At 40.7% G+C, this 16,204-nt stretch overlaps 1 protein-coding gene across 1 annotated transcript in view; it reads right to left on the bottom strand.

Annotated features, from left to right (window-relative positions):
- Window positions 1-11,620, bottom strand: part of LOC121867956 (DNA polymerase epsilon subunit 2-like) — a 30,724-nt gene extending 19,104 nt beyond the window's left edge. The window contains exons 1-4 of the mRNA XM_042368120.1: window positions 11,507-11,620; window positions 8,964-9,111; window positions 6,470-6,642; window positions 123-222 (exon numbers count right to left, since the gene is read on the bottom strand). Coding sequence (XP_042224054.1) covers window positions 123-222; window positions 6,470-6,642; window positions 8,964-9,111; window positions 11,507-11,568 — 483 coding nt within the window. The 5' untranslated portion in view covers window positions 11,569-11,620. The remainder of the gene's footprint in view (window positions 1-122; window positions 223-6,469; window positions 6,643-8,963; window positions 9,112-11,506) is intronic.
- Between the last annotated feature and the right edge of the window lie 4,584 nt (window positions 11,621-16,204).

Here is a 16,204-nt window from a genome sequence, read left to right as displayed (position 1 = left end):
ATTTACCAATTCTAATGTATAAAAAGATAATTAAATTGAAGAAGCAAAATATTTCCAAGTAAAAGAATGCCAGAAAGACACTACACAAAGACAAAGAACAAACAGGCCCAGTTATACTGTACCTTTGTAAGACCAAATTTCTTGTTGTCATCATCAGTCATGCCCACAACAGGTTGACGAAACAAATCATGATTGCATGTACGCTGGTAAACCACAGTGTATCTGAAATAATATTCTGCTTTAATTTCATGTGGAAACTACTTTTATATACGTATAATATGAACACACACACACACACACAAATCCTTACTTTATGCAGTAACACATGCACACATATGTACACACACACACAAACTATACACGTATATAGTACAGTACTGAACAGTGTAAAGGATCAATTGTCTGATTAAACAAAAAAAAAATTAATTTTGCTAAACAGAAATAAATTTTTGATCATTGCTATAACTTAATAGATACTGTATTAGTTCAAATACAGTAGTACCTCAATACACCGGACTAATTGGATCAGACCCCAGTCCAGAAAATGCAAAAGTTCAAAAAAAGCTTATTTGGACTGTTTCAAGAAAAGATGACATAACTCTGGTCATCAACAACTGTTTTCAGTGATATGAATGTTTCATATTGTAAAGTACTGTACAGTATTATATTTAAGCACTGTACTGGCAACCACAGAATATGAGGAAAAGCTTTTCAATGTACTGTACAGTACACCCTGTCTTATGAATAAAGAATATTTGGGAGATGAGGGTGTAGGCAGGAGGTAGCAGGGGTGGGTCGCTCTCTTCCCCTTTTCTCTGCCAGATAGAGGGAGTTGTACTGGCCTGGTCACTACAACCCCTTTAATATATCGTCATGTAATTACACCATTATTCCCATATTATTTAGGTTCACTTGGTGCAGATATAGCCTTACCATAAAATGATCAACATAAAAAAAAATACTCAATCCCAGATGAGTCAAATCATTTTCCTAGTCTTTTATTTACAAAGAGTGAACAGCTGATCATCCTAGCTCCATCACCATGTTAACAGCACTCTCCATCTTTCATACTTAAAACAGCAACTGTCTTCAGCATTTTATCAATAATATTGTAGTGAATTTATCAGCACTTAAATAATATTGCAGTGAACAGTATCTATCAGCACTTAATAAATAATATTGTAGTGTAATATGCATGTGAATACAGTATTCCCTGGTCTATTCATTATTGTATTTTATGGCATGTAAGATGCATTTTTTTCTGGAAAATGGCTAAAAATTTCAGCCTACATTCTATATGTAAAGCTGAGATCTCCCATAAGCTAATGAATCCCCCGCATACTGTCTCCAGTAGGTTAATTATTGTAAATATAAAAGCTCGATTTATAACTACTTGACTGATGATGATAACCTAAGATGATTAAAGTCCGTACGACAGACACCCAACTCTTCAGAGGTAGCTAAGTAGTAACCATTTCTGAACTCTTGCAAGCATTACAATCTATTAATTCCATACCTGCAACATTTATTTTTAAATCTACAAATACCCGATACAAATGAAGATTTACAGATAACTTTCTTTTCACATTTGCATCAGTTAACATCACTGGCAGCATTGTAGTCAGGCTAGACTCGTTACTGTAACCACCAGGCTACTGGGCCAAGCTGTGAGGTGTTATGGTCATTTGTCTCATATTTTCGGGTAGATATACGCAACTTTCTTCATTTATTTTTACTCAGTTACATGAACAAAGCATCATGCATAAAAATTTTGAAAAAAGTAAAAGAAATAATTGTCCTTAGGGCAAACACATAAAGGGAATATACATTTCTTTGCAGGGTGAGATCAACGAGTTCCAAAACGATACGTATACACTGTGATATGTCGGGAAGGTTGTTAAGTGTATCCTCATAACCCCCCCCCCTCCTCCACATGGCTGACAATCAGGGCTGCCAACATACAGCTGGAACAACTCGCCTTTCCCAATACCTATCGTCACTTATCTCAAATTGTTCACACTACAGTATGCACTGATACTTTTTGTTGCAAGTGTACATACAATATTTTTGTTGTAACTTATTTATTGGTATTATTTTTATTTATTACTCACATTTACTGGCACTGTATATATTATTTTAAGAAAACTATGGTTACAGGAGGAAAATTCACACAAAAGTTTTTTCCTTAATACTCCCTACTAAATTTGGGGGTGCATCTCGGCCGAAAAATACGGTACTTACAGAATAACACAGAAACACCTAAATTGCACCTTGGAAACCCATAGTTAGCAAGTAATTAGCACTGAAAAATATAATTAAAATATCCCAAATGCCATTATGGCCACTAATTACCCCGTAATCGAATTGTGAACCATAGATTCGGACTCACATGCCCCCTTTGTGGAGAGAGGGAATCAGTGGTCAGAGACGAGAATACATTCTGATCTGGCTTGTCGTTTTTGTTTTGAATCCAAATTAGAAATTATACATCATATTTTTTTTCTATTATTTAATATTTCACATTATTAATGATAAAACACACCATAAGAGGCTGATCATATGAGGAAGAGGGTGAGTGGTCAAGGAAGAGGATTACCTTCTGATTCGGGTTGTTCTATTATTTAATACTGTACAGTATGTTATATTATCTATGATGAAACATACACCATTATAGGTTGATCATACAAGAATACAGTATAATAAGGATTAAATAAAAACAAACTGGTGAACGCAGCAACAGCCGCTCCCACCTCCCCCCACCGCCAGCACGTTTACATATGAAGTGTCATATCTTGTACCTATTAGCTCTTGTTAGGCCTATATCAAATCTAATTGAACCATTGTACAGTATCCCAATTAAAGACAATTCAGTACTGTATATATTTTTATAAAAAAAAAAGGTAATATATTTTATCAAAAATAAATTCTTTCTTAATGAACTGTATTACAGTACAGTCAACCCTCACTTTACGCGGTTAATTCAACCCACAGGGTACTGCGGAAAGTGAGAAACGCGTAAAGTGAACAACATAACATATGGGATTAATTGAAATAGAGACCGGGCCAACCCCCAAACTCCACTTTTTGACGACACACAACTATGTTGTAGTAAAAATTTTATCTTAACTTTATGATGGTATGCACAAACAATTAATATAGAAGAGGTTAGGTTAGGAAAAATAAAGGTTAGGTTAGGAAAACTAAAAGTTAGGTTGAACACTTACGTTAGTAGAAGAGATGGGTCGGCATACGGGGATGGAGGCTGGTTCCGAGGCAGAGGGCAGGCTACTGGCCCTCAGGTGAGTCACCATCACTGTCATCCACACTTGTCAGGGCCTCCCTGACAAATCCCTCAAAGTCATCTTCACTGTCTCTACCTCTGTCACTATCATTGGCTTGGGCTGGCTGTGGTGGGTTGCGGGCGAAGAACTCTGTTATGCTTTGCTGACGGCTGGTGTTTATGTTGTCGTGATAAACCTTGAAGTAGGGCTCCATAGTCTGCAACAGCTGGGTAGTGAAGATTTCATACCTGTTTGCGTCAGGGTTGTCGGCAAGGAGGAGCTTGATTTTCTCAACACACGCAATGGCACCCCTAACATTACTATGGGATAAGCGGTGTTCTTCTTGGGATGACGCACCACCTGCCTCTTCACTGACGTCATCATCATCTACCATCTCGTCGGTAGTCACATCAGAATCCCTTATCACCTCCAGGATGTCATCGTTGGTGGTCTCGGAGAAGCCTGCAGCTGTAACACTCTGCGCAGCCTCTCTGGCAAGGTCCACTGCTACTGCAACAGTCTGAACCTCACCAGTCACAGATTGATTCTGCCTAACGCCCGGAATGCCTTGCAACACATGTCTCCATGCGTGACGAACAGTTGCTACAGACAGCTGATCCCATGCCTCCACCAAGAAGTCCACAGCTTTCTTGATGTTGAATATTCTCCAGAATTGTTTGATAAGTATTTTTTGCCCTGCCAACTGTTGATCCTCGTCATCTTCGCTCTTGCTATCGGTGGTGGTGTCACTCAGGTTACGCAACTCTTCCCTGGTTTTGGTGTAGTCGTTCAGGAGCTGGAATTTTTATGTTGAGAATGCAGCTTTTACATTACAGATTAACTCTTGGTCCATGGGCTGTAATATAGACGTAGTGTTGGGAGGAAGGAAGACCACTTTTACGTTGGGGTGACGATCTAACAGTAGGGGCGAGTGTCCTGGTGCGTTGTCCAGCAGCAACAAAATCTTGAATGGCACATTCTGTTGCTCACAGAATTTCTTCACATCGGGAACGAAACAGTCATCAAACCAGGAGAGGGACAGTGTAGAGAACATCCACGCCTTACGTGCGGTCAGCCAGTGGACATTTAGCTTGGTCATGTCCATGCTCTTGTAGGCGTGCGGCTTGCAGGCTGTGTGGATCACCGATAACTTGAGCTTACAGGTACCGGAGGCATTGGTGGTAAACAGGATGGTGATGCGCTCCTTCTGCAACTTCCGGCCCCGAATCTTGCTGGCATTCTTCACAACGAAGGTCTTGGAAGGTAGCTTTTTCCAAAAAAGACCAGATTCGTCCATGTTAAACACCTGGTCGTCGGTGTACTGTCCTTCCTCCATAATCTCACGTAAAAACGGAGAAAATTCCCTAGCAGCAGCACGGTCAGCACTAGCTTCTTCACCACCAATGTTTATATTGGTGATCTTGTTCCGCATCTTAAACCTCTGTAACCACCCAGAGGAAGCATTAAAGGGTTTGGGCTCTGTAATTCCCACAAGTAATTTTTCCGTCTTGAGAAGCACCTGGTTGTGGAAATACTTGATCATAGAAACACCTGTAGACTTTGTGATCTTCATGTGCTCCTTTATCTTGGCTGCATCCTTCTTTATCGTCCGGATCGTAGATTCGTTCACACCATGCTGGCGCGCCAAATCAACCTGTCTTGTTCCTTTCTCTAACTCTTGGATGATCTTGTACTTCACCTCGTAGCTTAAGGAACGTCGTGTCTTCTTGGGCTTAGGGCGGCTGGGTCCAGGCAAGGAAAGGTTTCTCTCGGGGGGCGGTGGTCCGGCGGAAGCCATTTTACAGAACAATGGATGCACGATTACACGGTGTGGCCTGGAGGGATGAAACTGCCGCGGCTAGGTCAAGCGTCGTCTTTCCTCCCTCCCTCCCTCCCTCCCCTGGGTGGACACGTCATATAACTTTAAACCAATTACAGCTAGCAGCGGAGGGAGGTAGGGATGCATGGCCAATCACAGTCCGATACGTCATATGACATCACTGATAACGCAACAGAGACATGCACTGTGCAACCTTACCGTGCAGCTTGCCCAGGCGGAGGCGGAGGAGGGAGGAGGCGGGAGCAGGCGGGTGGGTCGAATCTAAAAATAGCGTCGAGCCGGACACTCTCCGCGTAATGGGGTACACGCACCGCGGAATGTGAGCATCCTGGGTTCCGGCAAGGTACCGCGTAAACGTGGAAACGTGGAATGTGGGACTGCGTAAAGTGGGGGTTGACTGTATATTATGTACTGTACTTATGTTAGGCACTTATAATGTCCAATAACTAAAATTAATAAAATTGCTAAAATTGGGGCTAAACAAGTACTGTATACAGTATATAAGCTTTGGGTAGAGTTCCCTTAACTTGGCTTATATATATAAATAAGTTGAGGGGTTAAGTAACAAACCCAAAAAGGTCTTTTCTCCATTTACTTGTAAAACTATATTGGTCACAGTCTATTTGTATAATCACCGTAAGCTGTGAGTGTTAGTTAAGGACGGGGGCTCAGCTTGACTGAGTTAGGTCACCCGTCCGATTCTGGCGAGACTCAAGTCAAGACTGGTGCCTGTGAGGGGATGCTCAGAAGGAGAGGCTAGGCTGACCCTACATTCTCAAGGTCGGCCTACTGATAGAGGAATTTCCCCTCATGTGAACAGCACATGGCACCTCACAGCTTATGGAAAATTACAGTAGGGTGATTGGATTATATAAACTAAATGTATTAACCCAAATTTATATCATTGTTATTGCCATGAGACAGAGGCTAATACAAGTAAAAGATAACTAAATCAATGCTATAGTGCTACCCGCATTACCCAAGGCTTTCCATGTAATCTATAACTATGGTCACATTTCAACCAATCACATAAAATGAGACCCCACTGTACAGTACAGTACAGTAGTGTAAGTAGAATGACATGGGAGTATGAAAATTAAAAGGAAACAAATATTACTGCTGAAGAGAAGCATTGCAGAGACATGTATCACTTCTCAATTGTACAGACTGAAAGTTATGAATTTTGAGGATACAAGATATTTACTTTTATCTTGAACTTCAAGGTCAAAGTTTGGTGAACACAAGAAATAATTGATTCACCTAGAAAGCATACTAGTTATACCATATATGACATAATACATATATAATACTATGAAAGAGAATTAAATTGGTAAAGGAATATAATTACCTGTCCCGGAAGAGAGCCGCTTTATCAGAAGCATCTCCATGTAAGTCTCGTGCTCTTGTTGGTGCCAACACAAATTTCTTTCTCTCTAAATTGTACATCAACTTTGGCACCTTGTAGATATCCACAATTTGCAAAAGGTTTTCAATATCATCATTTTCTGAAGTACCGACCTCCTACAAAACATGAATAAGTACAATAAGTCTTTCTATTGATACAGTAGCTGTATAATGTTAACCATGGGGTAACTATTATTACCATCTTCAATTTACTGTATATACTATAACAAACAAGCACACTACACTGTGGTGAAGTTGGTAGTGTACTGGCACAGTATTCATATCCCTAATAGCTGTACCATGGTTCTACTGTCCTGCATTTCATAATATGTAGAATAATCATCAATGGTCAATCAATGACAGACTTCACCCCCAGTGTTTTATCCTCTTGTCTTAAAGCTACTTTTCTATACATGTTTCTAGTCCTACAACTATACCTTAACTCTTTATAGATGAATTGTACATTTTGACCTTATACTCGTAACTTTAATCAACATGTTCAGCCATATCTTTTGTGGAAGATATTCAAGAAAAAGTTAAATTTTCTACGCTATACCTTGATGTACACACAATAAAAACCAGGACAATAAAGTGAACAGAATCTTAAATTGGAACCAGTAATTCCCCAATTAACCTATTAAATCTTAATAAGATCAGACTTTGGTGAAAATTCATTCAGAAAAGGACTCGGTTATGAAGCTAATGTAAAGTCAGATAAAGAGGAAATAGCTGACTTCCCTTAATTCAGAACTTTTTGGGATTCGTGTGTTTTACTGAATTAATACCCAGTACCCCTGTACAATAACTTCTGGAATTTAATGTGGTGTATTTCATAGCTTCTGGTTGCTGGTCTGTTTGGTGTGGTGTTTATGAAGAATGTGTCAATTCTGTTGCATACTTTTTTATCACAATACCTCTTTGGTGTGATAGCATCTTGACCATTGGATATTGATCTATTGGAATATTATATGCTTTCTTAGGCGTTATATTAATAGTTTTTTCTTTAGAGATCTGAGTAACAACATATGCTACTACCTGTAAAATATAGATTGGTAAAACACCTCTTATAACCTTACAAGTGTTTTGAGTGACATTTATAATATGCAACTGCTTAGGTCTATAAAGTTACACACAAAATTAATCCTAGATAATGCAACAGAAACTAATCAGCTATACCTTATCCTTCATCTTGAGCCTTGAATAGTTTCTTTGAAATTGTTTTGTCTTCATCCTATGAAGTACAGTACAGGAATAACATATTATGACTAATCTCATTTTTGCAAGGACATTGGGTTCTTAAATGTTAAGTGTCAAACTAATCTGAGCAAGTAAATTGGAATGCCAATCAGCCAATCTAATGAGACCCTTAGATATACTGTACTGTATAAGTTAAGGTAACCACCATCCTCAGATCTTAACAAATATACAGTATGATATTAGGTTCAGACTACGGTATCACTAACCTAAAAAATAATAACAATAATTTTGGGGGTATCCTGCACCCATACCTCAACCTTATACCTTCCCTTAATGTGTACTGTAGACTTTCAACTCATTGGATTTATTTGCATAATTTCACATAATCTATTGATTGTTATCGTAAAAAGTTTAAGGGATCTCAACTCGCCCATCTAAACAAAATTAATGTATTTTGACACTTTTACAAGTTAAAAGAAGAGTCAAAAAGAGTGCTGAGCAATTAGCCCATGAACACCAAATACATCTTATGATTGGTGATAAGATTAAAACATACAATGGTACAGAAGTGCAAATGGGCAAAGCAAAAAACCTTCCAAATTGGTATCACAGCATCTTAGAAACTTAATGGAGTACCTGTAAAGGTATATAACGCAGGTTGATGAGACAAAGGTGAGGTGAGGATCATTATTATACTGGTACACGTGTGCAAACATTTTGAATTACCAGTACAATAGTTTTAAATACTGTACGGTACTGTATTGTACTCCCATTTTATCTATACAGTACAGTATTAGAAGACTCACTATGACAGTATCATGTCCATCCTGATATCATTACTGTATAATCTGAATACTAGTTGTAATTTCCAAAATAAGATACATTATACAGTACATCATCCTAAACCTTAAGTGTGTCACTCGTGGTGACCGGGGTACCTTAAAAGATTCCTCAATTAGATATCTGCTAAGTATTATGAACAATGAAGAAAATTAATAAGAGAAAGCTGATAATGAGCAATGGCTTGGTGAATAACAAAGCAAAAGATATGGAAGTACGTACTGTACAATATCAACACAGAATTACTAAATAGAGATTAAATTTTGTAGATTATTGTAAGAACTAGTTTGATATCAGTCCTTTTTGGTGCTCCTGCAACTGGTAAACACAATTTTATTACTGGATTTCAAATTTGTATATGCTTCCAGGCAATCATTAACAATACCATCAACAACACCTACCTGAGCAGCTTTGTGGATGTGTTCCTTTGAAATTAAGGTGGAACTTATGGGTAGCTTCTGAACAGCATCTATAACTTTTTCTATCCACTCATCATGTTCATCTTTGGGCAGAGGATCCAGCAGCTCACACAGGTACTTGGCTCCATCACTGACAAACCCAAGACAGAGCAAATATCTGTGATCAATGTCTTATTTGGGTTTTCCATCATTCTTTTACATAAAAGGTAAAAATGCCACTGAAAATTGACTGCACGGTATAAACTCACATCACAAAAACGATTATTCTCAATTCTTATTACTGGAGTTTACACTACATGTACAGTACAATATCATCTGATTCTGTCATTTAAATCTCTCACCTTTTGAGTTCAAGACAAACTTAGATCAAGATATGATAAAATTCCTCCCTAAGTCAAGATAAACATGAACATCATCCATTATAGTTAATTAAGACAACTATACATTTTCAATCCCCTGCTCACTTTGGAACAATTCATTGTCTTTCCAGTGTTAAAGGGGTCACATCTCCATAATTAAGCATTAGCCCCAAAAGTAAAGGTCATATTCTTTCAAATCAAAACAAAACACATAAAAAACTATTTTAGTAATGAAAAATCCAGTTGAGCATACATTCAGGAGCCAGTGCATGCCCAGTACTTGCCAACAGTGCATAAAAGAAATGTGACCAAACATCAAAGTGGCTAACAAGCCAATCAGTGGCGAAGATGATAAAAGTAAAAGTATAAAGGAACAGCAGCTGTATTAATGGACTGTGCTGTTAACAGTTAGGTTAAGTTTGGTTAGGTTAGACAGAAAGGTCATCTTAGGAACTACAGGTATCATTGTATAGTTGGCAAAGATAAAATTCCCAAGATTCAGTAGGTGGCAACAAATGCAGGTAAATTTGCATTTTCAACCAATATAGCTCTCAAGCTGAGCAATGTGTTTTTCCGATGGTTTAGAGAATTTTAACACTTTTTTTATATGAAGTTTCCCTCGCAAATGACCTAACCTAATCTAACCTCAGCCCCCCTGGATCCCCTGGTATATTTAAGTCATTTATGAGGGAAGCATCATAAAAGAAAAGTGTCTTAAAATTGTCTAAACCATCGTAAAAACACATTGCTCAACTCGACAGCCACAGTGGTTGAAAATGCAAATTTACCCAAATGCAATAATACCAGTTCTAGCAGTTTTCTGATTTTCAATTCATAGTAAATTTATAGTAGTCCACACAACTCTGTTAGAAAGTCAAAACTATGTTTTTCTAGTATTTATTTATTTATTTTTTTTGTGTGCTTTGATTGGTTCTGACCTTGATTTCTGTTGGAAATGGCCTGGTTTTTTTTTTATTGCCCCCTTCTACCCGCAACAGGATAGGGGATGCTGTTGGGAACCAGGGTTTTGGGTGGGGGAGAGAAACAAGCATTTTCCAACAAAAATCATGGCCAAGTGAATACAAAACACACAAAAAAAAAAAAAAAAAAAACTTATAAACCTCCCCTTTGGGGCTAACATAACTTAACCTGACCTAACATAACTCTCACGGTTTTTTACGTAACCAGACCCGGTAATGTAATAGAATAAAATTATCTCAAAATTAGATGAAAAAAGAAAAGCTTTTGATTGGCCGCGTGACATGTATACATGTGCATGACGACTTATAAAGGGAAAATTAATGGAAGAAAATAGAGAAAGATTTGGCATGCGCTATTTCCATTATACACTTCCGACGGTAATGAAATAAAAGAAAATTATCTTAAAAGTATACGTCTTTTTTTAATACAAATATAGACTTGGGGTAGGAATGTTGTGTGAACTAATATAAAAATACCCAATTCACAATATCTCAGTTATGGGTAAAATGTGACAAAACTGTCATAGAAGAAAATTGTTTTGTTTTTGTATGAAATTATAATTATCCACAAAATAAACCTATACCTAATTACGTCCTCTACTATAAATTGACCGTTACTATCGTTAATATCGTCAAGACCAACATAGTAATTTGTTCCGTATTCCCAAGATAAAGAAGAGACGAACCAGAACCCGGCCAGTAAGGTAAACAATAAGTGATTCCCTCATATGGTGAGAATTTGGTTATGTAAAATCACCATGAGAGTTAGGTTAGGTCAGGTTAGGTCATTCAAAAAAGGTTAGGTTTATATGTTTTCCAAGTGTTTTTTGGTGTATTTTGTATTGACTTGGTCATTATTTTTATCAGAAAACGCTCCACCCAATACCCCGGTTCCCATCAGGATCCCATATCTTGTTGGGGGTAGAAGGGGGAGATAATTAAAAAAAAACAGGCCACTTCCAACGGATATAAAGGTCAGAACCAATCTAAACACCCAAAAAATACACTGGAAAAACATAATATTAGCTTTTTTTCTGACTAACCTAAACATTAATACTATTGCCGTAGATATACCCAGTGTCCTCAAGAGTTACTGTTTATCAGTTCAGTTTGGCACATGTATTGTGTATATTATCACAAGTATGAAGAGGTTTTGATACACAATTCTTTCATAAAATCCCCTTACCTACGTACTGCAAGTCCGTGTAATTTAAACAAATTAATAACATGACTCTTGTTAGATGACATTTTCACTATTTACAAACCATTGGCGCCAACTACCAAGGCGAGGGACTGTGATTGGTCTTAAAAGATAATTAATATTGAAGAAACATATAGTCACATATAGCTGTTTATTAATTACTAGCAATCATTTCTTTAATTATAAAAGATAAATAGCATCGGTAATTCCCATTAAATTAATTGATAAACTTTTTTTGCATGCTTATTGCTGAGAATATTTTTAATCCGGATTCAAATAAACCTCGGCCTAGTACAGCATGTCCCAGATGCAATTTATATTATTAATTTATCGCCCGTTTATAGTAATGTATGACAATTATTCGGATCGTGACCATCTGCTGTTATAAAGTGATTTTGTTTTTTAAATACCCAGTTTTCACTATTTTTATTAGACTATATTATTATCTTGGAAAAAAATAGAAAAATAGCCGAAATCATGTGCTAACCTAATCTAATTTAACCTAAATTTCAATTTGCCTATATCTAGAAAACTAAGTACTTGCCCAAGAAAATAAATAGAAGTGAAAATAATCATTGTACAAAACTGATTTTAAAAACACCTAAGTATCTTTTTTTTTTTTACGGGGATTAGCCCACCCGGACACAGGTTGTAGTGGACGTCTCCCCTACAACTGCTTACAACTGCGTAGCGGCGTCACCAAGCTGCTACCATCCTCCCTAGCAACCAACCAGATGTTACCGTATCTTAGCAACGGAACTAGTGACCGGCGACTTCTCGGGTTTTCCCAACATGACTCATAGCGGCTGCTGCTGGGTATATAAGCTCTGTCTCTCCATTGAGATTCATTCTGCCCATTTTCCTGAACAAGCAACACCTCCTCCAGCAAGCTCCACACTGTTAACATTTATTTCAACCAGGAGGCCAGCAACAGGCAACATCTTCTCTAACGAAGCTCCTGCACATCTACCTCCTTCAACACGCTACTCACCGAACGTCTTCTACTGAGCAGCTCCCCACCACACGGCATCTCCAGCACCAGACTGTCTATCATATAACTTATATATTATACAAGAAAACCACATTAGAGTTTCCTTCCATCCTGAGTGCTAGACAACATTAATATCTCGATACCCCTACAAGGTTATCGACCCACAACGGGGCCAAGGAGGCGAAAAAATAAGAATAAAAATAAATTAAAAATAGAAAAGGAATAGGTTATATTAATCTACACCACGAAGATAAAGGCAAACTAGCTTTTTAAAGTGAGACAGATTGTATGAGTGTGGAAACACAGAAGAAAGCAGAGCTTTTCACAGTTTGGCTGTGTGAGGAAAGAAGGATGTACTATTGTAGTGGATCCTCTCCCCTACAACTCCCAACTGAGCTCCGGCCGCGCGCCTACCAGCCAATCAGCGTACAGCCAGCTACGCCGAGAGACTAGGTCTATGCAGTGGACAGGGGTACGATCGCCGACCTAGTCTCGATCTTCAACCTCCAGCTCAGGATCAGAGCGTTTCACACCTTACGCTTAAGCCGCTGTGATTGGCCCTCTCGCTACGCTCACCCCAAATCCTGATCCTCGTAAATTGTATAAATACGGCCATGCCTGGCCAGGGAGACCTAGGGGCGCTTGTGGTAGAAGCGGTACCGCTCTTACCTCGCAAGCAAGATGTCACAGGTTCGATTCCCGGGCAAGCGGAAGTTGTTTGGACACTCTTCCTAGCCCCCTTGGTCCCTGTTCACCTAGCAGTAAAGTAGGTACCTGTTGTAAATCGAAAGGTTGCGAATTTGTATTCAGGGAAAGTTGTTGGAGCTTCTAAACTTGAACTGACACAATCTGGAGGAGTGGTGACCCGAGAATCACACACCCAACACAGACAAAACCAAATACGTGCGCTATGCGCTAACCAAATAAACGCAGTCGTGTAAAGCCATGGCACTATCTCTCCCACTACAATTCCCTTTCTAATCTCCTCCTCCTTCCTCTGCCATCTTCCCCGCTCTGCCTTTCGCTACCAACAACTTTTGGAGCTTCTAAACTTGAACCAGGGAGACCATTCTACACTCGGCTACCGGCCCAGCAACATCTCTCACAGCTCCTCACCACCCAGCTTCCTCAGAAACCTCCTCACCTTACAGGACCTCTGAACAAGCTTCTCCTCACCTAGTCACTCCTAAGCACTGCACTGTACAACAATGTATATACAGAAAGCGCATTGTGAGTTTCCTTCCTCCATCCCATCCTGAGTGTGAACACAAACAACCCTTACCCCACAAATAGTCACTCCGGGGTCACCATTGAATATAAGCCTAATGTACAGTATAAGGTAGTAAGCAGCTATCAAACAGGGAGGTACTGTAGGGTTTTGTGATACTATGTTGTCTAGCACTCAGGGTGGATGGATGGAAACTCTAGGTGGTGGTTTTCTGATATAAAATATATATACAAGACAGTCTGGTGCTGGAGATGCTGTGTGGTGAGGAGCTTGCTCAGAAGACGCATTCAGTGAGTAGCGTGTTTTAGGAGGTATCTGTGCAGGAGCTTCGTTAGAAGAAATGTTGCGTGTTGCTGTCCTCCAGGTTGAATGAGAGCTGGACAGCGAGGAGCTTGCTTGGAGGAGGTGTTGCGTGTTCAGGAACGTAGGGCAGAATGAATCTCAATGGAGAGACAGAGCTTATATACACAGCAGCCGGAAGTAAACCCGTGGGAACTCGCCGGTTTCTTGATTCCGTTGCTAGGGTAGACGTAGCAGCTGGTGACCCCCGAGCAGCTCGCTGGTTGCTAGGATACTGTCGCATTGGAATGCGGATACACAGTTGTAGGGAAGAGATCCACTACAATACTCCCCCTCCCCTCCGGGCGCTGCAGGAGACTTGTTGTCGGCAGGGTTGTATCTCACATGTGAGACAAAACGGGCAGGGGTGTGGAACAGTTGGCCACTGCGGGAGATGACTCTGTCTGGAGGCACAAGATCTGTGGGAGAAGCACAGGGAGAAGGAGGGTTGTGGATAGGAGAAGGTTGCACTCGCGAGGAATGTGGTGCTTCTATCGCCGCGGGTGGAGGGGGACCGGGTGGGGTATCTGGGTCATTAGGGCCGGCTGCGGGGTCGTCAGGAGCAGTAGGTACCTGAGGATGAAAAGAGGATATGCAGAAATGTTGTGGGCGAGGTGGTGCTCTAAGTGGCAATGGTGGGTAGACTGGCGGAGGAGGTGCGGGATGAATGTGTTCAGGGCGGTGGGAAGGCTGGCGTGGGGCAGTAGCCTTGAATGCAGAAACCGCCTGATGTTGTGTTTGTAGTAGGTCGTGATGGGCAGCAGGAGTGAAGTGGTCAAGGTCAGAAGTAAGGCGTGTGATGTGCTGCTTGATAGTGGCAGAGGTTATGGCGCCTACCAGTCTCCGTCGATGTTGCTTCGCCGTGTAGTTGCAGGGAGCCTCACAGCGTCAAGCTTTAGCGCCAAAACGTTGATAGTACCAACAGAAGGTAGGTACATTGTGCTGGGGGCTGGCGGCGGGGTCTGGGGCAGGACGGGGGTATTGGGGTTGGTAGGACACAGTGCATGGGGCAGGAACAGGAGAAGAAGCAGGCATGGAGGAGCAGAGTTGTTCAATGGTGTCCATCCTGCGGTTCAAAGTTTGCAACAGGTCCCTGATGTCTTGCTTGTCTGGTGGAATGCTACTTCTCTGAGGAGCGTTGATCAGGTTGACGAAACCGGGGCTAAGTGGAGGTGTAACCACTGAGTGGTTTGCGGCAGCATGGTACACAGCAGTGTATTCGTTGAATACACTGTCGCGGTTGCATAAAGTTCAGGTGTCGACGAGTAATCTACTGTGGACAGGGTGATAAATACTTGTGTGGGGAGCTCTTGTGCGTGAAGCTGGTGCAGGATAGGTTCGGGAAGTCTGTCTGCGTGCCGGGAGTTCAGCCAACACATCTCCTCCCAGAGAAGTCCCGGAGTTGAGTTTCCAAGGAAGATAGAAGATAGGTTCTGCAAGAGACTGGGGCGGGTCTGTCGGTAATGCGTTTTTAAGACGTTCCGGCAGGGTGGCGAATTTGTTGTTTTCTGGAGGGTTGAAAGTAGTCCGGAATACATGCGTGGCGACTTCCGTGGGCAAGGAGGAGAGCAGGGCACCGTACTTTTGCTCGTCAGTAGCTTGTGAGCTGATGAGGATTGCTTCCACATGATCTAACCAGTCATTGACGTTGTGGTTGAAAGTCGGTAGAGAGATCTGTCCGTCCTCCATCCTGTGTGAGTGCGTTTTTCCGGGGGTCACCATTTGTAGGGTTTCGTGATATTATGTTGTCTAGCACTCAGGATGGATGAAAACTCTAGGTGGTGGTTTTCTTATATAAAATATATTATATACAAGACAGTCTGGTGCTGGAGATGCTGTGTGGTGAGGAGCTTGCTCAGAAGGCGCATTCAGTGAGTAGCGTGTTTTAGGAGGTATCTGTGCAGGAGCTTCGTTAGAAGAATGTTGCGTGTTGCTGTCCTCCAGGTTGAAAGAGAGTTGGACAGCGAGGAGCTTGCTTGGAGGAGGTGTTGCGTGTTCAGGAACGTAGGGCAGAATGAATCTCAATGGAGAGACAGAGCTTATATACACAGCAGCCGGAAGTAAACCCGTGGGAACTCGCCGGTTTCTTGACTCCGTTGCTAGGGTAGACGTAGCAGCTGGTGAC

This window comes from Homarus americanus, unplaced genomic scaffold (assembly GCF_018991925.1).
Source record: "Homarus americanus isolate GMGI-L3 unplaced genomic scaffold, GMGI_Hamer_2.0 scaffold37032, whole genome shotgun sequence".
Lineage (NCBI taxonomy): Eukaryota > Metazoa > Arthropoda > Malacostraca > Decapoda > Nephropidae > Homarus > Homarus americanus.
Note: the sequence above shows the minus strand (reverse complement) of the source record. Positions and strands in the feature narration are given on the sequence as shown.